The sequence below is a fragment of the Sus scrofa genome, chromosome 9, assembly GCF_000003025.6.
Source record: "Sus scrofa isolate TJ Tabasco breed Duroc chromosome 9, Sscrofa11.1, whole genome shotgun sequence".
NCBI classification, from domain to species: Eukaryota; Metazoa; Chordata; class Mammalia; order Artiodactyla; family Suidae; genus Sus; species Sus scrofa.
The window spans coordinates 8151132-8173983 of record NC_010451.4 but is presented as its reverse complement, the minus strand read 5'-3'; the positions used below and the strand labels follow the sequence as shown (position 1 = coordinate 8173983).

General features: G+C 37.3%; 1 protein-coding gene across 5 annotated transcripts in view; it reads left to right on the top strand.

Moving 5' to 3' along the window:
• The window catches only part of RAB6A (RAB6A, member RAS oncogene family), a 61312-nt gene that overhangs the window by 25229 nt on the left and 13231 nt on the right, over positions 1 to 22852 (top strand). For 3 of the 5 annotated variants that reach the window (XM_005667096.3, XM_021102116.1, XM_021102114.1), the window contains exons 2-5: positions 12402 to 12460; positions 14006 to 14059; positions 16154 to 16259; positions 18074 to 18185. In XM_005667096.3, coding sequence (XP_005667153.1) covers positions 12402 to 12460; positions 14006 to 14059; positions 16154 to 16259; positions 18074 to 18185 — 331 coding nt within the window. 5 annotated transcript variants of the gene reach the window in all.

Here is a 22852-nt window from a genome sequence, read left to right as displayed (position 1 = left end):
CTAGCAAAAATTGAATAGATACATAGCATTGTGACCTTATGAAGGCATCATGATTATATAACTGTGGCTCTTGTTGAAAAGTAGGCTGTTTCTAAATTTTACTCCTATAGATAGTGTTACTTATATACAGCCTTATACCTAAATCTTTGGGCATATGTCATTGTTTTCATTAGATTATCTGTCTAGATCAAACTGCATCCTGGATCGAGCTGCATTTTACTATTTTTGATAAATATTACCAAGTGGCCCTGTAGGAAAGGTTGTTCTTTATACTCCCACCCATGGAGCATTTTCTGTTAGCTTTACTAATACTGGAATTGGAAATAAAATACCTTAAACGCTTCTCCTCTTAAATAAAAGGTAATTAGGTGACCTAGCACAACACTATACTATTTAGAATTCACGGCATTTGTTAGAATTATAGTCTAGGCCATTCATTTATTCATCTTTCCCAAGTAGAAGGACCTGTTCAACCTAAGGAAAAGTGCTGTAGTTAAGGCTGAATTTGGCAAGTATAAGGAGAGCATAGCGATAGAGCTGCAAAGATTTAGGGTATTGGATAAAGGCTTCACATAAAATGACATTTGAACTAGAACATGACAACATCCTTTGATTCTTTGTAATGGTTTGGTTGTAAAGTGCTGATTTTCACATTGGGGCCATGATATATTAGATTATGAAAATATTTAAACCGGGAACTTCCATAGGCCATGAGTGCAAGCCACTAAAAAGACCAAAAAAAAAAAAAAAAAAAAGTACTTTTCTTGGTCGCACCTTGGCATGTGGAAGTTCCCCAGCCAGGGACTGAATCTGTGCCACAGCGCCATGGCAGACCTGAGCTGCTGCAGTGCTAATGCTGGATCCTTACCTACTGCACCACAGGGGAACTCCTAAAAGTACTTTTTATTATAGATGTTTTCAAATGTATATAACACAGATAGTATAATGAATCCTGTTCAGTGCTTATGCTTTGAATTTACCACCAAAACAACCTGCTTTTAAGGTAAAGCTGAGTTCATTGCTTACCATTTTTTTTTTTTTAAAGAATTCAGGAGTTCCCATTGTGGCTCAGTGACTAACAAACCCGACTAGCATCCATGAAGACGCGGGTTTGATCCCTAGCCTCACTCAGCGGGTTAAGGATCTGGAGTTGCTGTGAGCTGTGATGTAGGTCACAGACTGGCTCGGATCTCACGTTGCTGTGGCATAGGCTGGCAGCTACAGCTCCGATTTGATCCCGAGCCTGGGAACCTCCATGTGCTGCAGGTGTAACCCTAAAAAGACCAAAAAAAATTTTTTTTTTCAATGAATGTTACTATGTTTATAGTTAACCATCATCACAACCTAATTTTCTCTAAAGGAGATAACATTTAGTCTTAGGAGATATATTAATTTCCTAGGGCTACCATAGCAATTACCATAACCTAGGTGGCTCAAAACAACAGAAATTTATTATCTCACAGTTCTTGGTGGCTAGAAGTCCCAAATCTAGTTGTCCTGGGGTGGAGGTCATCCCCCTCTGAAGGCTCTGCGGAAAAAGCCATCTCATATGCCTTCTGATTATTGCCAGCAATCCCTGATTTTCCTTGGATTGCTGTTGTAACTCCCATCTCTGCCTCATCTTCACGTGGTCTTATCTCTCATTGTGTCTCCTCTTTGTCCAAATTGCCCTCTTATAAAGTTACCAGTGATTGGATTAGGATTCACCCTAATCCAGCATCAGACATTTTTAACTTGATTGTATCTGCAAAGACCTTATTTCCAAGTAAGGTCACTTTTCAGTTTCCTGGGTGAACAGGCATTTTGGAGATACAGTATTCAGCCCAACACAGTAGCCTCTTAAAGAGGAAGTCAAAGAAGGGATGTTTGCAGATTTGGGGGTCTGATTTAAGGAGGCTTTTTAAATATGGGGCTTAATTAGGATTGAGTAAGGATTGTGTTATAATAGTTTAAGATGGGAATGTAAATTGGTACAACCACTGCAGAAATCAGTATGGAGATACCTCAGAAAATTAAATGTAGAACTACCATGGGATCTAGCAGTCCCACTCTTGGGCATGTATCCAGACAAAAATTTGATTGAAAAAGATACATGCACCTGTGTGTTCATTGCAGCACAATTCCCAACAGCCAAGACATGGAAACAACTTAGATATCCATTGACAGATGCATGGATTAAGAGGATGTGGTTTATATACACAATGGAATACTACTCAGCCATTAAAAATAATGCCATTTGCAGCAACATGGATGGAACTAGAGACTCTCGTACTAAGTGAAGTGAGTCAGAAAGAGAAAGCCAAATACCATATGATACCACTTACATCTGGAATCTAATATATTGCACAAATGAACCTTTCCACAGAAAAGAAACTCAGGGATTTGGAGAGCAGACTTGTGGTTGCCAAGGGGGAGGGAGAGAGATTGGGATGGACTGAGAATAGGGTTAATAGATGCAAACTATTGCATTTGGGGTGGATAAGCAGTGAGGCCCTGCTGTATAGCACAGGGAACTGTATCTAGTCGCTTGTGATGGAATATGATGGAGGATAATGTGAGAAAAAGAATATATATATATATATGTGTATGTATGTATTTATGGGTCATTTTGCCATACAGCAGAAATTGACAGAACACTGTAAATCAACTATGATGGAAACAATAAAAATCATAAAATAAAAGAATAGTTTAAGATTTGTGGGCATAGCAAAGTTAAGGGGGTTTTTGAGATAAGGTTCAAAGAATCTATGAGAGTAAGCAATGATTTTATGCTATCTAATGACAAAATGAACAGTTTTATGTTAATTTGATGGACTTTGGGAAATTTCCAGAAGGAACAATAGTTATTTACAACTCTTATTCCCTAGACAAGAATTTCCTAGGGTGGTTAAGTCAGGTTGGTAGCACTAGAATGGTAAGTCATGTTTTTGTAGACAGTACACTATGTGAGTGTGTATGGTTTTGGTTTTCAGTCCTCAAAGAGCTTCAGTTTCTAGCATTTTGCCAGTTCTTGTTTTTATTTCTCTCACCTACTCCATCTATGCTACCCTGAATTAGTAGCCATCCAGCTTCCCTCCCTTCATCCTTTCTTTGTTTTGCTCCCTCTTTCTGTCATACCTTTGGACATTTATTGACCATTTATTAGCAGGCAGGCATAGCATAGTTCATACAGTGTGTGTACACTTGATGCAGTCCTGCTTTCTGACCTTTATGATGATCCTCCCCAACTTGAATGAAAGGTTTACTCTAGTGGGTATGAGTACACTCCAGAGTTATGATACTGCTACCCTTACTCTTTGGTGCCAGCTACCCAGAATCCTCTTACCCACTGCTTTCAGATGAGACTGTTTAGGTATCAAGCCATAGGTACAGGTACAGACTCAGAGGCTTGTTAGTTAGTTTTTGTTTTTGTTTTTTTTAAATTTAGGCATAGTATATATACAGTAAAGTATACAAATCGTTTAAACTTTTTATTCAGGGATTTTGTACAAACACATAATATGTTTTACCTTTGTTGATAAACTTTATTTTGGAGTAATTTTAAATTTATAGAAAAATCGCAGTAAGGTACAGAATTCCCATTTAACCCTCACTTAGTTTACCCCATGTTAATATCTTAAATTGCTATGGTACCTTTGTCTAAACTAAAACTGACATTGGTGTATTACTATTTTTTTTTTTTTTTTTTTTGTCTTTTGTCTTTTTTGTTGTTGTTGTTGTTGCTATTTCTTGGGCCGCTCCCGCGGCATATGGAGGTTCCCAGGCTAGGGGTTAAATCGGAGCTGTAGCCACCGGCCTACGCCAGAGCCACAGCAACTCGGAATCTGAGCCGCGTCTGCAACCTACACCACAGCTCACGGCAACGCTGGATCATTAACCCACTGAGCAAGGGCAGGGACCGAACCGGCAACCTCATGGTTCCTAGTCGGATTTGTTAACCACTGCGCCACGACGGGAACTCCGGTATATTACTATTTATAACCAAACTCCCCAGGTATTATCTCAGTTTTAGAGGTTTTTTCATTAATGCTCTTTTTCTGTTCCAGAATGTAATTCAGGGTACAGAAATTTTAATGTTTGCCCAGATTCCTCAGGCTTGTGACACTTTCTCAGCCAGTGCTTTTTCATGATCTGTCTTGAGGCCAGGTATCCTTTAGAGTGTCCCCCAACTTGGGTTTGTCTGTTGTTTTTCTCATTAAACTAGAGTAGATTACAACAGAGGTAAAGACCCTTCTTGTTACAGTATATCAGGATTACATGATACCCACACTTTTTGTTAAAGTATAATATCTAGTAAAAGGCATAAAGTAGACAAATCTTAACTGTACGGCTTGTTGAAAAGTTTACATGTTTTTACATCCCTGTAACTACCACTCAGAAAAAGATGTGGGTCGTCTTCAGCACTCAAAGTTTCCCTGGCTCTCTGTTCCAGTTGGGAACTCTAGAAGTTACTATTACTTTGACCTCTATTTCCATTGATTAATTTTGCCAGTTTTGAATTTCATGTAAATGGAATCATACAGTGTGTATTTTTTTGTATCTGACCCCTTTCACTCTGTGTGATGTCTCTGAAATTTGTCCATGTTGTTGTATATACAAGATGTTATTTTTGTGCGTGTAATAGTTCTTTGTTACAGTGCCACAGTTTATCCATGCTCTTATTGATAAACATTTGGGTTGCTTCTGATTCGTAGCCATTATGACTAAAGCTCTATAAACATACTTGTAATTTTTTTTTTTTTTTTTTTTTTTTTTTGTAGTTCCCTGGTGGTGTAGTGGTTAATGACTGGCCCAGGAACTTCAACATGCCAAGAGTGTGGCCAAAAAAAATTTTTTTTGGTTTAAATTCATACCAGTTTCTGTGGGAAGTGAGTGTGTGTAACTTCTTAGAATGTCATGCTGGACTGTTTGCCTTCTCAAACATCTCACCGTCTGGGTTTGCCTTTTTACTCTCTTAATTGTTTCTTTATGAACAGAAGTTTCTAATTTTAATAAAGTCCCATTTTTAAATATTTTTCTTAGAGTTCCCGTTGTGACTTAGTGTGTTAAGAACCTGACTAATACTCATGAGGATGCAGGTTCGATCCCTGGCCTCTCTCACTGGGTTAAGTATCCAGAATTGCCACAAGCTGCAGCTCTGATTTGACCCAGCCCCTAGTCTGGGAACTTCGATATGCCACAGATGTGGCCCTAAAAAGAGAAGAAATGTAGGGATCTTACACATCTTGTTAAATTTATGTGTAATTATTTGGTATTTTTTAATGTTACTATGTATTGAGTAGTAACATTGAGTGTTTGATGTTACTAGTATTTAAAAATGCAGTTGCTGTCTGTATATTGACCTTCTGTACTGAGATCTTAGTAAATTTACTAGATCTAGTAGCTTTTCCTTTTTTAATGAATTTCTCAGGGTTCTTCTACATAAGCAATTATTTCATCAGTGAATGAGAACAGTTTCTGTGCCTTTTATTTCTTTTCTTATCAATATTACTCTAAGACCACCAGTATCATGCTGAATAGAAGTGATGGGATTGGACATTTTGACTTTTTTCCATTCTTTGAAGGAAGGCATTTAAAGTTTACCATTACATATAATGTTATAGCTATAGGTTCTCTGTAAATGTCTTTTATCTGATTGGCACAATTTCCTTCCACACCTGTTTTTGCTCATTTGCTTAGAATTTTTTTTTTTTTTTTTTTTGTCTTTTTGCCTTTTCTAGGGCTGCTCCCGTGGCACATGGAGATTCACAGGCTAGGGGTCCAGTCGGAGCCATGGCCACCAGCCTATGCCAGAGCCACAGCAACTCGGAATCTGAGCCATGTCTGCAACCTACACCACAGCTCACGGCGACACCGGATCTTTAACCCACTGAGCAAGGCCAGGGATCAAACCCGCAACCTCCTGGTTCCTAGTCGGACTTGTTAACCACTGTGCCATGACAGGAACTCCGCTTAGAATTTTCATCACAAGTTCAACTTTGTTTGTATTGAGATAATGTTAGGATTTTTTGTTCGTTTGTTTCCTCCCACAGTATGCAGAAGTCCCAGGCCAGGGATTGAACCCAAGCCACAGCAGTGACAACAGTGGATCCTTAACTCACTCAACCACCAGGGAATTCTCAGGAATTTTCCTATTTACTCTGTTCATATTCTAGATTACGTTGATTGATTATTTTGTATGGTTAACCTTTTATTCCTGGGATAACACCTATCTACTTAGGAGGTATATTTTATATATAGAGGTGGAATTGATTTGCTGATATTTTCTTGAGTGATTTTCATCTGTTGATGAGAGATATTAGTCCATAATTTTCCTTTTTTTTTTTTTTTTCCTTCTAATTGTCAGATTTTGTTTTTGCTTTGTTTTGTTTTAATTTTTTTTTTTGGCTGGGCCCACAGCATGTGGAAGTTCCAAGGCCAGGGATCGAATCCATGCCACAGTAGTGAGCCAAACTACTGCAATGATGATGCTGATCCTTAACCCACTGCACAATAAGAGATCTCCCTGTCAGATTTTTATATCAGGGCTATGCTCATCCCATGTCATCAGTTAGAAAGTGTTCTTTTTTTTTTTAAAGTGTTTCTGTAAAATTGGTCTTATTCCCTTAAATGTTTAGTTGCAGTTTAGTAAAGCCAGTGTAGGCCTGGAGTTTTCTTCCTTGGGAAAATTTCAATTCCTTCTACTTTTTTTTTTTTTTTTTTTGTCTTTTTAGGGCTGCACCCACAGCATATGGAGGTTCCCAGGCTAGGGGCTGAATCAGAGCTGCAGCTGCTGGCCTACACCAAGCCACAGCAACACAGAATCTGAGCCACGTCTTTGACCCACACCACAGTTCACGGCAGTGTGGGATCCTTAACCCACTGAGCGAGACCAGGGATTGAACCTGAATCCTCATGGATCCTAGTCAGGTTCATTAATTGCCGAGCCACAAAGGGAACTCCCTAAGTCCTTCCACTTTAAACTTACTTTTTTCTTTGTATTTAAAGTGTGACTCTTATAGACAGCAAATATTTGTCTTATCTTCTTGTCTAGTCTACAGTCTTTGTCTTTTTTGCCTTTTAGGGCCACACACGTGGCATATGAGGTTCCCAGGCTAGGGGCTGAATTGGAGCTGCAGCTGCCAGCCTACACCACAGCCACAGCAATTCCGGATCTGAGCTGCAGCTGTGACCTACATCACAGCTCACTGAAACTGTCCTTAACCCACTGAGTGAAGCCAGGGATCCAACCCACAACCTCATGGTTAATTTCTGCTGCGCCACAATCTTTGTCTTCTTTTTTTTTTTTTTTTTTTTTGTCTTTTGTCTTTTTGTTGTTGTTGTTGCTATTTCTTGGGCCGCTCCCGCGGCATATGGAAGTTCCCAGGCTAGGGGTTGAATCGGAGCTGTAGCCACCGGCCTACGCCAGAGCCACAGCAACGCGGGATCCGAGCCGCTTCTGCAACCTACACCACAGCTCAGGCAACGCCGGATCGTTAACCCACTGAGCAAGGGCAGGGACCGAACCCACAACCTCATGGTTCCTAGTCGGATTCGTTAACCACTGCGCCACGACGGGAACTCCCAATCTTTGTCTTCTAATTGAAGTTTTAAAATCTATTTTTTATATACTCTAGTATTGATAAAGCTGGATTGGGGTCTGCAGTTTTGCTGTTTGTCTCATTTGATTTTTGTTCTTACTTTTCTATTTCATTTTTATTCCTCTACTGACTTGTCAGCTATTTTTTTCTGCATTTATTTTTACTAGTTGTGCTAGTACATCATTAACCTCTCACAGTCTATACTGTACTAGTTATGTGAATTATAGAAACTTAATAATAGTAGTTGCATTTATATCTCACTGTTCTTTATTTTACAGTTATGTTACATCTGGTAGTACTATAAATTGTATAATAAGTACATTGTTTTTTATTTTAAACACATTTGACTTTTACATTAAAAAAAATAATTTTCTATCCTTACCCATGTATTTACAGTTTATAGTTACTATATGACGTCATTTCCCTTTAGCCAGAGCAGATTCCTTAAGCTTTTTTCTGGCAAGGAATTCTCTCACTTTTGTTTATCTGCAGTAATCTTCATTTAACCTTCACTTTTGAAAGGTAGTTTCATAGGCTATAGGGTTTGAAAAATACTCATTTTCTTAAAGAAATTTAAGGATGTAGTTCCGTTGTCTTCTGTTCTCATTTTCTCTGTGGAGGAGTTGATGAAAATTTATATTCACTCTCCCTTGCCTCTTTCTTCATCCACCCTCCATATGTAATACATTTTTCCCTTTTTTCATGGATTTTTTTTCTCTATCCTTGGATTTTGATAGCTTATCAGGGCATGTTTTTCTGTGTGTTTATCCTATTCATTGAGTTTCTTGGATCTGTAAGTGCTTACCTTTCACTGTATCAGGGAATTTTTCAGCTATATTTCTACAAATATTTTCCCCTGATTTCTTCTTTCTTATCCAGGTGGAACTTCCTTTGTACATATGTTACACCATTTGATCTGAATTGACTTTTACCTGTTCTTCTGCCATTTCCATCTGCTGTTAAGAGAATACAGTTACTTTTCCTATCAGTTATAAGTACTTGTAATTTGCATTTGATTATTTTTTCTCATTTCTGTTGAGATTTTCCTTCTTTTTATCTCATGTGCATACCTCCCTTTAAGTCCTAGAATATATTTGATAGCTTTTTTTTTTTTTTTTTTTTGTCTTTTTAGGGCCACACCCATGGCATATGGAGGTTCCCAGGCTAGGGGTCGAATCAGAGCTTAGCCGCTGGCCTACACCACAGCCACAGCAGTGTCAGATCCGAGCTGCATCTGAGATCTACATCACGGCATCCGGATCCTTAACCCACTGAGCGAGGCCAGAGATGGAGCCGAAACCTCATAGATGCTAGTCAGATTTGTTTCTGCTGAGCCATGATGGGAATGCCTTATTTCTGATAGCTGCCTTAGATCCTTGTCTGCTAACTACAACATCTGAAAAATCCCTTGGAGTCTTTTTTTTTTTTTTCTTCTCTTTTTCTTGAGCATGAATTATATATTTTTATTTCTTTGCATATCTGTACTTTTTTGATTGGATACTGAACATGATAAAGAACACACACACACACATACATACATACATACATACATACATACATATACAGACTCTAGATTTTGTTGTTACTCCAAAGAGTTGTTTTGTCTTAGACGTAGTAACCTTGACTGGATTCAAACTCTAAACTCTGTGAGGACAGCTCCTGAATTCTTTGAATATATGTCTGCTTCTAGGAACCCTGAGGTCTTCCCATCAAGTCCTCATTGGTAGTTTAGGAAATAAGAGATGAATTTGGATACAGTTCTTTTTGCAATTCTTTTCCTTCCAGGATTCTCCTTTCCCAAACTTTCTAAGTGTTCTGTGAGCCCTGAACTTTGTCCTCTGACTCTTGATAGTGCTTTAGGCAAAAAGTTACAGACCAGAAAAATCTCTTTCTTTGCTATTTTTCTTTCAAAGATATATTCCCTTTCATTTTCTCTTTTTATGGTTTTTTAAAGAACCATGTTTGGTTCTTTAAAAACCCTGGACACTGGTAGGTAGTACAACATAGCTCTTCTGCCATTATGGCCATGTTCCTTTTTTTTTTTTTTGTCTTTTTTGTCTTTTCTAGGGCTGCACCAGTGGCATATGGAGGTTCCCAGGCTGGGGGTCTAATCAGAGATATAGCCGCCGGCCTACATCCGAGCCACGTCTGAGACACCACAGCTCACAGCAACGCCGGATCCTTAACCCACTGAGCAAGGCCAGGGATCGAACCTGCAATCTCATGGTTCCTAGTCGGATTCGTTAACCCCTTTGCCACAATGGGAACTCCCCTTTTTTTTAAATAACAAAAAAAGAAAGTAGTATATTGAGAAGAACGCAGTCTTTGGGAATGGAATGGAATCACATTTTAGCAGAGAATTGATTACCCTTGATCAATTTGCTAAACTTCTGAGCATGTTATTACTTTTTCTTGAAGAATGGAAATAAAATTTCATCTCTTGTGGAGTTACCATTTTCCTATAAAATACCCAGTATAGAATCTGAGACAGAAAAAGATACAGATATTCCATGCTTTTCAGAAATTTGCTTTATGCCACTTCACTTTGTACCTGTTTTGCTAACCCAAAGAAATCTGAAGAGGATTTTTGCTTTAACCAAAATAAGGTGAAAAGAGAAAATAGTGCTCAGTGTTTGTTATGTAGCGAGCTGTTATCAAAGCAATACGCATATTCAGCAGTAAGAGTGGCACCGCCAGCCTCCTTCCCCAGGAACTACACTCAGCATCAAGCCAGTATAACTTTGAACTGTGTCAATGAGCATCTGTGCTTCGTCTTTTTTTTTTTTTTTTTTTCCCCTTTCTTGGCCCCCTTTGGCATGTGGAGTTCCCGAGTCAGAGATCAAATCTGAGCTGAAGCTGTGACAATGCCAGATCCTTTAACCCACTGTGTCAGGCCTGGAATCAAACCTGCATCCTGGCACTGCAAAGATATCGCAGATCCCATTGCGCCACAACAGGAACTCTTGCTTTATCTTGATTTTATTTTGTCCATCTGGTTAGCAAGACACGTCCTAAAGTAATTGCTGCTTTGCTTTGCATCATTTCGGCTTATGAAAGGTTTCATAGGAACTCTCTACTTTCAGATAGTGGGGGAAGTGTAGTGTAATTTTTTTTTTTTGCGTTATTGCACATGGAGGCAAACTTACAAACTTGGCTTTACAAGCCATAGACTTTTTTCTTCAGGTAACCAGCTTTATTGTGATACTTGCTTTATTGTGGTGATGCAGCCATAGAGACTTAATGTGTAGTACTTTTATTTAACAGAAGTCATTCTCATTGGGTATCTTTTAACATATAAAGTTTTTTTTTTTTTGTATTTTGTAGAACAAGTTATAATGAAATAAAGTTGTTTAATTAAGATGTATTTTGAATAACTCTAGATAGGTATTTTTTACCTTTTGAAAAAGTGTTATCAGTTCAGCAAAAGTGTTTGCCTAGTATGTGTCAAGCATGTGTTAAGCTCATGATGTGGAGTAAACAAGACAAATTTGGAGTTTGTAATCTATGAGGGAAAACAAACATTAAGCAAATCATTACAAGTTTACATACCATTTACAGAAGGTTTGGGGGTAAATAAGAACAATAAATTTGCAGAGATCCCATATTGATGAATCTTATTTAAAATGCTTAGTAATGAAATTTTAATCTTTTGATAAAACTTTTAATAAAGAAGCTATTTTGTATTTCTTTATTATATAACTTATATGTATCTTTGCTTTTCCCCATCACTGTTTCCCCACCATTTCACCTTTTATCTCTTCAGATTTTTACATTTATTTTTTATAGATTCTGATCAGTATTAAGTAACAGTAGTATGTGTATTGTTCCTTACTTTATTATGAATGGTTCTAAGGTTTTGCCTTTAAGTACATATGTATTCTTATGTATAATACATACATACTCCAATAAAATTTATAAAAAATGATAAAAAAATACAGTGTTGTATTAGTTTCAGGTGTACAGCAAAGTGAATTAGCCATATAGATACATATATTTATTCTTTTTCAGATTCTATCCCCATAGAGGCTATCACAGAGTAGTGAATAGATTTCCCCAAGCTATGTAGTAGATCCCTGTTACCCATCAGTTTTGTGTGTAGTCGTGTGTATATGCCAATCCTTACCTCCCAATCCATCCCCCCCCACAGCATTTCCCCTTTGGTAACCATAAGTTTGATTTTGAAATCTTTGACTCTTTCTGTTTTGTGAATAAGTTTTTTGTATCATTTTATTTAGTGGTTTGTTTTTTTTGTTTTTTTGTCTTTTGTCCTTTTAGGGCCACACCCAAGGCATATGGAGGTACCTAGGCTAGGGGTCGAATCAAAACTGCTTTTCCAGCCTACACCACAGCCACAGCAACACAGGATCTGAGCTACATCTGCGACCACCACAGCTCATGGCTGGATCCTTAACCCATTGAGCGAGGCCAGGGATCAAACCCGCAACCTCATGGTTCCTAGTCAGATTTGTTTCCACTGTGCCACGATGGGAACTCCGTGGGAACTCCAGTTTTTTCTATCATTTTAAATTAGATTCCACATATTAGTGATCTCATATGACATTTGTCTGACTTACCACTTAGTGTGATAATCTCTAGGCCCTCCATCCATGTTGCTGCAAATGGCATTATTTCATTCTTTTTTCGTGTCTGAGTAGTATTCTCTAATATATATGTGCCATGTCTTCTTTATCCAATAAAATTATTGTAGTAAAACCACTGCAGGTATTTCCCAATGAATTGAATTACAGCTCTCTATAGGAAAATTGCTTGAGAACCCAATTTAGTATGTTAACTGAGTGAATTTTTTTCTTTTCATTTCAGTTGGAAAGACATCACTGATTACCAGATTCATGTATGACAGTTTTGACAACACCTATCAGGTATTTTGTTTTGCCAATCTACTAGTTGTCTTTATTTGAGATCCTTTTATTCACATTCAGTCATGGATATGAAAGCACTTTCTGTAATCTATAAAATGCTATATGTAAATACAAAGTATAACTGATTATGCTCATAGTCCTCAAGTTTTTAATTTGACATCTTTAGCTCCTCTTCCAAGTCTGTTGAAAGATTATTGCTAATACCATCTGAGGTAGAAGTAGGAATGATAGTAGATATTCTCTTATAGAGATTTTTTCCAAGTCTAGGATTCTGTGACATTTTGATCTATACTTGAATAAGTGAGTACTGTAATTAGAAATCATTAACAGAAGGAGACCTGGAAGTTCACAAATACATGGAAAATTAAATAACATATTCCTAAATAACTAATGGGTCAAAGACTGCTGTAGAAAACTGTGTCATTTCTTCACACAGATAAACAGAATTACCATATGGCCTAGCAATTTTACTTAGGTATATACCAAAAAGAATTGAGAACAGAAACTCATTGTAGCCAAAAGGGTCTGTCAGTAGATGAATGGTTAAACAAATTGTGGTATATCCCTACATTGTAATATGATATCACTTATTGGGTATAGAATTTCTATTTGGGGTGGTTAAAAAGTTTTGGGAATAAATAGTTTTGACAGTTGTTATAGTTGTGAATGTAACTAATATGATTAATACCATTGAATTGTATATTTAAAATTAATTAAAATGTCATTTTATGATATATATATGTATTTCCCCACAATTTAAGGATAAAATGTATCTTTAAAAAAATTACATCAGTGTTAGTGTAGGTTCATTAGTTGTAATATATGTACTCTCCCTCTGGTGGAGGCTGTTGATAATAGGAGATGCTATGCATATGTGGGGACAAGGGGTATATGGGAAATCTCTGTATCCTCCTCTCAGTTTTGCTGTAAACCTAAACGTGCTATAAACATGTAGCACTGAGATAATTAAAAGAGTATTTTCTTTCATTTTTGCTCTTTAAAAAGTGGTCTTTTAAAAAAATTGGTTAAGAGGGTTAATTTTATGTATTTTACCACAATTAAAATTTTTTAAATTATATATAAAGTTTTTATTAAAATATATAATATACATGAAATGTATAATATATATAAAATATATATATTTAAGTGTATATATAAATATGTAGAAGTATATGTTAGAAAGAGCTGAACTTTTACTCCCAACTCCACAACAGAGGCTTTGTGTCCTTAGACAAGTTATTTAACTTCTCCAAACCCCAATATTGTTATCTATAAAATGAGAAAAATAGTGATACTAATTGCTACTTCGCAGAGAGGTATTAGGATTAGAGGTGATCATGTAAAGGGCCTAAAATAACCTCTAATGCACTGCAAGTGTTCAGTAGGTAGATGGTTTCATCACTAAAAATTTTGTTCATTTTTATTTGGGTATGATGTGTTTATATATTTATTATTTCTTCCACAGTCATAATTCCCATTTGAACCCTAAGCTGCTGACTGCCATTAGATGATTACTATTTTTAACTTCTTCGTTTTGTTTTATAGGCAACAATTGGTATTGACTTTTTATCAAAAACAATGTACTTGGAGGATCGAACAGTGAGTAATGTTTTCAGAGTGCAATTTTCTGCAGTACTCCAAGATATAAAATTATGATAAAAGCTATAATCAGGAGTTCCCATTGTGGCAGAGCGGAAATGAATCCGACTAGAAACCATGAGGTGGTGGATTTGACCCCTGGCCTCGCTCACTGGGTTAAGGATTCGGTGTTGCTGTGAGCTATGGTGTAGGTCGCTGGTGTGGCTGTAGTTGTGGTGCAGGCCGGCAGCTGTAGCTCTGATTCTACCCCGAGCCTGGAACCTCCATGTGCCTTGGGTGCTGCCCAAAAAAGCAAAAAAAAAGCTACAATCAATGATTGTCATCATAAGAAGTACTTAGCAAAGATGCCAAAACTTCATGTAAAAGCCTTGAGAAAAACTGTTATTACAGAATGAGTAGTACTTAGCACTTCGAGTTTCTTATCCTCAAGTGAAATCCAAAGGGGGAGAGAAAGCCATTATTTGTAAAAACTCTGATGGCCCTAGGCTCGTTAAACAAGATTCTTATGTCGATTTGATAACGTGTGGCACTGAGATAATTAAAAAAGAGTATTTTCATGAAGAAGTTAGTGCTGCTAAAGACCTTTTGAATAGCATTCTTGATGCATTCAAAAAGCTTTCATTTAAATATCACACAATTTGTGAACTTCAAGGTATATTTGTCAGAATATGATATGTACCAAAGTGACTGTGAAAAGGAAAAAGCAATGTGTATTTACTACTTGGTTTTTTTGTCTTCCATCTTTTGGAGTGCTCCCAATAAGTGCAGTATAAATTCTGTATTCTAGGCTACTGTCCCTTGAAGAGATTCCTAGCACTTAAAACAGTGACTTTCTTAAACACGCTATTTTGGGACCTACACCCAAAAAACATTATCTCTAATGCTATTTCTTATACATCTGTGAGTTTTTCTCTTTTGGATGTTCTCTTTTGTTTTTGTGTATAGCATTCCATTTCTTAAAATTTGAAAACAAACTGCTTTATGATGGTAAAAGAAATTAATACTTATTTTCATGCTTTTCTTTCTGAAATGTAGATATGAAAAAGTAAGAGAATAAGACAGGAATTCCCGTTGTGGCCCAGCAGTAATGAACCTGACAAGTATCCCCGAGGAGGCAGGTTCGATGCCAGGCCTCCCTCAGTGGGTTGAGGATCTAGGGTTTCCATGACCTGAGGCATAGGTTGAAACACAGCTCACATCTGGTCTTCCTGTGGCTGTGGCAAAGGCCAGCAGCTGCAGCTCAGATTCAACCCCTAGCCTGGGAACTTCCATATGTCTCGGACGTGGCCTTAAAAAGAGAGAGTAAAGACATTTTTATGTAGAATTACAAAACAATATTTCTACTTTTTGTTACATTACACAATGTTCTAGGAAGAAATGTCTGAGAGAAACCATGAGCAACTGTAGTCAGAGATCTAATTTCAAAGTGCTGTGGACCAGTAGAGAAAAGAGACATTTTATTTTAGCTTTAGAGAGCCTTTCAGAGAAGCATTAATTCCTTTACTCTGATAGCCTGGGCTGCTCACTGACTTTTACCTTTGTTTTTCCCTTATATGTTCACTATTTTAACATCAACAGAGTCTATTTTGCTATCTGGAAAGGCATAGGATTAAAGAGAGGTGATGGGGGGTGGGGGAAGGAAGCTGTCTTTCTGATGGTGCGAAATTTTTCCTACCACCGTTTTTTTTAGTTCTGTACCTTTAAAGAAAGCAAATTTTTAATATTTACTTACTCCCTTTTGTAAAAGAAAAGGAGATTTATGTTGTTTTTATTTTTCATTTCTCACATCCCTGCAACCTTTTGCATGAGTTTCCCTTTTACCTCCTTGCCACTTTCCTCCCTTTAAAAACATCATTTCCTTTTTCTTATTAGTATGAGTTTGGTTTTTTTTTTTTTTTTATTTATTTTTTCCCATCCCACAGATCAGGCTGCAGCTGTGGGATACAGCGGGTCAGGAACGTTTCCGTAGCCTCATTCCCAGTTACATCCGTGATTCTGCTGCAGCCGTAGTAGTTTACGATATCACAAGTAGGTATTTTGCAACGGGTTGACCTTTCTTATTTTTCTTGCCTGTTTGACTGATTTTATTGTTAGGTACGATTGCAATTATGGGACACAGCAGGTCAAGAGCGGTTCAGGAGCTTGATTCCTAGCTACATTCGTGACTCCACTGTGGCAGTTGTTGTTTATGATATCACAAGTGAGTGGGGGGGGATTCTGCATTTCTAATCTTCTTTCATCCTTTAGCTTAGTTGCATGCATGTTCTTGTCTTGTGCTTGTTTTCTATACTGGCATGTACAAACAAGTTTTATCATAGCACACGTTATCCCAGACCAGCTAGGTCAGAATATTTGCTTTGGTGTTTGTATCAATATGCTTTATTTTTATTGTGCCAGATTTTCCTGCCCTGGAAAATTTCCTTCATGTCTGATTATGAATTCTCTCAAAGGCTTTCTCGATATCCTATTATCCCTAAGCCACATGATAATTATTGTTGGAAGAATGTCTCCTTTTTCATTTAACTTGATCTCAGATTTCTCTAAAATAAATTAATCTGCATTTAAGCCTCTTGCCAACTTTTCCAAATCTTTCAAGGCTTCTGTTGAGGCCATTAAAAGCTTCCATTAGCCAACTTTTCTGTTTTCCCCTTCCAGCCATCCTCTATAGAGGAAGGCAGAGAAAATATAATATGCAGTTTTCTGTTAATCATTTTAATTTGAATCAAATCTGGATTCTGTGCCTGACTGATTTACTTTGTTGCTAACAAATTATACTTTCATTTCTCTCCAAGAAAAAAATTTAAATAGGAAACTAAAACAAGTAATAGTCTTCCTTTTTCTTATCCCTCAGGACTGAGTAATAATGCCTTTGGCATTTTAAGTGACTGTAAATTTTGAATGGAACATTAGTGACTGACAGGAAAATACTCTCTGATTAAAATTGTCTTTGGAAATTGCTTTATGATATATTAGGCAATATTAAGCATCACTCCATATAGTACCCCGTAATTTATAGGAAACCAGGATAGTATCATGTCTTGGGCTTATTTAAAAACATCTTATGTAAACACACTATGGATTTGAGCTAGTAACATTATTAGTGATACATTTTGCACATTTGCTTAACCAGAAATCATATCTTAAAAATAATTGCAGTGGCAGGATTATAAATAAGAGGTTTGCATTCAGGGCCTTTTTTTTTTTTTTTTTTTCTTTTTTTTTTCTTTTTGGTTCGTTGCCAAATGAAGTCTCTCTTTTTCTTGAAGCTTTTCTTTGGGTTGCTACTTGTTTAAAATATGTATGTTCATTATTGTGCATTGATAAGTTTTGCAGCTTTAAAATGTTTGTGCTTACTTTAACTAAATCAAGTGAAATCTGATATATTTTTCTTTAAAATTGTGCCCATGTGATTAAAATATTAGTAAATTATTTTCTTTAGCATTTGTAAGATGTATTGAAGGCTAGAAAAGATCGATTTTGTTACAAGTGATTTTGGCTCATTAAACGAATAAACTTCAAGTTAAAGTGATCACAAACTGAATAAGCATTGCAAACAGAGTGGTGTTGAAAGCTATTTAAGGGCTCTACAAATTTTCTGGATGTGTTGGGACTTACTGGCTGACATACTTTTGGAGATGCTTTCTTTGTCATGTTTGGTATGTGTAAGTAATCAGAAAAGCATTGTGGCAACATGACACCGTATTATCTGACACAGCAGTCCTTACATGTTAAAAATATATTTTTTTTGATTACATATAGTGTGTTACACTTGGTCATGTCCAAAATTTTTAAACTATTATAAAAGGAATCTTGAGGATTTTATTCTTGTGATTTGTTTAGATCACTGACACTTGTACTCGGATAAAATGGAGTCATGTTGCAGGCACATTAAAGGTGGGTCCTAATGTGCCAACCCCCTTCCAACCTCAGTGCTTTTTTTCTTTTGTTGGCTTCTTTACTTGGGGAGGCATTTGCAATAACGCTAATCTCTCTGTCCACTTTCCTATATACCAGATGTTAACTCATTCCAGCAAACTACAAAATGGATTGATGATGTCAGAACAGAAAGAGGAAGTGATGTTATCATCATGCTAGTAGGAAATAAAACAGATCTTGCTGACAAGAGGTATGGGATGATTTTGTATGTGTGTGGAATGTTTGATTTCTTTGTTAAGCAGCCTGTTATTTTTGTTAGTGAAGAATTATTATTATTATTAGTGTGTGTCTTTTTAGGGCCATGCCAGGCTAGGGGTCGAATTGGAGCTGTAGCCAGCAGCCTAAGCCATAGCCACCGCAACGCCAGATCCAAGCCACGTCTGTGAGCCATCCCACACACAGCTCACGGCAATGCCAGATCCTCAACCCACTGATCGAGGCCAGGGATCGTCTTCATGGATACCAGTCAGACCCACCTCCACTGAGCCACGACGTGAACTCCGAGTTGTTTTAAAAGGATACATGTTTAGTGTTTAGTGTTTAGTGCTTACTCCTCCCTTTTCTTTCTTTTCTTCTTTTCTTTTTTTTCTTTTTTTGCTTTTTAGGGCTGCACCTGCAGCAAATGGAAGTTCTCAGGCTAGGCGTCAAATAGGAGCTACACGGGCTGGCCTACGCCACAGCCATAGAAACGTGGGATCCAAGCCTCTCTGCGACCTACATCACAGTTCACAGCAAAGCCAGATCCCTGTCCCACTGAGCAAGTCCAGGGATTGAACCACATCCGCATGGATACTAGTCGGATTAATTTCTGCTGTGCTACAGTGGGAATTCCTACTCCCTTTTCTTTAGTGTGGGAACTTGAAATAGAAATGCAAACATTAAACTCAGTCTTTAAAGGAAAATAAATTTTTATGCGTAAGCCTATGTTTAACTCTTGTATGAGATTGTTTACACAGGAAGCTGATAACTGTTTTGCATTTTTTAGGCCTCATAAACATGAGCAGTATTCTGTTAAAAAACAAGATATTTTAAAAAATAAATCCTATCTTAAAAAAGTATTCGTAATGATTAAATGCACACTCTTTTGATAGTCTTCTTATAAATATTCATTGTAATTCAGTGGTGTAGTTTTTCTTTGCTTTTTTTAAATTGTAGGTTGAGCCAACTGTGAGGTTGAACTGAATAGCTCGATTGTAATACCTTAGTCAAATGAGCGAAGCAACATTCAAGTCACAGGATGCAAAATGTATTTAACATTCACTGTAGAACCCGTGGCTTAAATATCTGCCTTTAGCATTCCCAAGTGATCTACTGGATATTCTTTCTGCTTTAAATAGTCTTGACCATTAATTTTAATAGCATAAGCTCTTACTATTTATTATTTGTTTATTCGTTAGTTGGATATTGAAATTCAGATAACGAACTTGTGCTATTAATTAAAATGTTGCAAAGAAAACCAATATGTCCAAAAACCTGTGGAAATGTTAAGCACATTTTTGCCCATGGTACCTCATTGAGAGTTGGCAAGGAAGTGTTTCCTAGTTTATTATTTAGGTCTTTTTTTTTTTTTTTTTTTTTTTTTTTGGTCTTTTTAAGGCCACACCTGCGGCATATGGAGGTTCCCAGACAAGGGGTCTAATTGGAGCTGTAGCCACCGGCCTACGCCAGAGCCACAGCAACGTGGGATCTGAGCCGCGTCTGCGACCTATACCACAGCTCACTCAACCCACTGAGCAAGGCCAGGGATCGAACCCGCAACCTCATGGTTCCTATTTGGATTCATTAACCACTGTGCCACCACAGGAACTCCAGTCTTTCCTAATTTAATAGTAAATCAGCATATGAGTTCATCTTTTCCTTATGAAAATAATTTTATCTGAATTATATTTACAGTAATTTTTCTTTAGGGTAACATTTGTCCATTGCTTTAGAATTGCCGCCTTTCTTATAATTTTTGCCAGACTGTCACCCTTCAGCTATTGACATTTAAAAGAATTAGGTGTTCCGTGAGCTGTGATTAGGTCGCAGATGTGGCTCAGATCTGGTATTGCTGTGGCTCTGATTAGGCTGACAGCTGCAACTCCAATTTGACCCCTAGCCTGGGAACCTCCATATGCCATGGGTGCAGCCCTAAAAAGCAAAATGAATAAATAAGTAAATAAATAAAAGAATTGGAGCCTTGTTCTTTCTACTAAAATAATTTTTTGGGTTTTTTATCTGTTTTTATTATTGACATTTTAATGTAAGAGTTACAGTTTTTGTGATTGAAGTATTGTTGATATACAGTGTTTCAGGTGTATAGCAAGGTGGTTCAGTTATACGTATATATGTATCTATTCTTTTTCAGATTCTTTCACATTATAGGTCCTTATAAGATATTGAATGTAGTTCCTTGTGCTATACAGTAGCTCCTTGACGTTTATCTATTATACACACAGTAGTATGTGTTAGTCCCAAATTTCCAACAAAATAATTTTTTTTTTTTTTTTTTTTTTTGTCTTTTGTTGTTGTTGCTATCTCTTGGGCCGCTTCCGCAGCATATGAAGGTTCCCAGGCTAGGGGTCTTATCGGAGCTGTAGCCACCGGCCTACGCCAGAGCCACAGCAACGCGGGATCCGAGCCGCGTCTGCAACCTACACCACAGCTCACGGCAACGCCGGATCGTTAACCCACTGAGCAAGGGCAGGGACCAAACCCGCAACCTCATGGTTCCTAGTCGGATTCGTTAACCACTGCGCCACGACGGGAACTCCACAAAATAATTTTTAAATGAGTAAAAGTTTTAATGTTTTTTAAAAAGCATTGAAAGGAAATCTTTTGTTAGTGGCCTTTTATGAACATAACCTGGAATCCTGAAGCCATAAAGGGGAAGGTTGATAAGCTTGAGTAATAAAAAGGTAATATAAACATGATCGTATAAATTAAAGACCATGTTCATCTATTAGATCAGCCATTATTCGGAAGATTGTTAATGCACAGTATTATCAGGAGTCAGAATAAACAAGAAGTTTCATACTGAATATGTAACAAATACAGTTTTTGGGGGAAACAGTTTAACAGTATTGGTATTTAAAATATTCATTGAGGAGTTCCCTTGTGGCACAGTGGGTTAAAGATCCAGCATTGTCACTGTAGTGGCTTGGGTTGCTGCTATGGCATGGGTTCAGTCCCTGGCCCTAAGAACTTACACATGCTGCAGGCGTGGCCTAAATAAGTAAATAAATAAAATACTCATTGAGAATTTCCATGTGACCTAGCAGTTAAGGATTCAGCATTGTCACTGCTATGGGTTGAATTTGACCCCTGGCCTAGGAATTTCTGCATGCTGCAGGCATCGCCACAAAAAAAAGAAAAAAAATTCATTGACTCACACCCACCTCCAGTACTTTATTCTGCAGATATACCCATAGAAATTTGAAAAGATGAATATACAAGAATTATTACTGTTAAAATTATTTATAATATTAAAGAATTAAAATCAGTCTAGATGACAGTAGTAGTAGCATTTTATAAATGAAATTTTATAGCCACTAGAAGGAATGAGAGGAATTTGTTGCTCTATCTAATACACGCAGCTTTAAAAAACATGGTCAGGAGTTCCCATTGTGGCGCAGTGGTTAACGAATCCGACTAGGAACCAAGAGGTTGCGGGTTCGGTCTCTGCCCTTGCTTAGTGTGGGTTAACGATCCGGCGTTGCCGTGAGCTGTGGTGTAGGTTGCAGATGCGGCTCGGATCCCGCATTGCTGTGGCTCTGGCGTAGGCTGGTGGCTACAGCTCCGATTCGACCCCTAGCCTGGGAACCTCCATATGCCGCAGGAGCGACCCAAAGAAATAGCAAAAAGACAAAACAAAAAAAACAAAAAAAAACATGGTCAGTGTGTATAGCATGAATCCTTTATGTTTAAAAAAAAAAAGTAAGATGGCATATATATGTTTACATATATATTCTTTGGCCTAAGACACATGGAATTTAACTACAGTTATATTTGGGAAGAGAGTGGAATTATAGAGGGTTTATTGAAATGATTGGTCCTTTAAAAGTAATTGCTTTTAGGAGTTCCCTTGTGGCACAGTGGGTTAAGGATCCAGTGTTGTCACTGCAGCAGTTTGGGTTGCTGCTGTGGATTGGGAACTTCTGCATGCTGCTGGCATGGCCAAAAAGAAAAAAAAAGTAATTGCTTTTGTAATCAGAAGAAACATTTTAATAAAAATTCAGTTAAATGGCTTTATCACTTTCTTTGACAATTAAATACTCTTTTTGTGGAAACTAGGAGGAAAGACCAGAATATATCTTTTTCATTGTCTCACTATAAGCATATAGATGCTCAATATTCTTCCTGACCCTGTAGTCCAGTGATTCCGATGTTTCAAACCCAAGAATCACTTGGTAAATATGGCTTATTATATCCTCTTTATGGCTATAAAGTATCATGGTCAACTTTAAAATTTTTAACATTTTTGATCCTGCTTCTAGATACTATGATTCAGTTAGTCCAGAGTAGGGCCCTGAATCCATATATGTAAAATATACACATATATAAAATATATATTCATATATATAATATATAATATATATAAATAATATATTACGTACATATATAATATATACATATATCATATATATGTGTGTGTATATATATTTTTTGTCTTTTTGCCTTTTCTAGGACCACTTCCTGCGGCATGTGGAGGTTCCCAGGCTAGGAGTCTAATCAGAGCTGTAGCCGTCAGCCTACGCCAGAGCCACAGCAACGAGGGGTCTGAGCCACGTCTGTGACCTATACCACAGCTCATGGCAACGCTGGATCCTTAACCCACTGAGCAAGGCCAGGGATCAAACCTGCCACCTCATGGTTCCT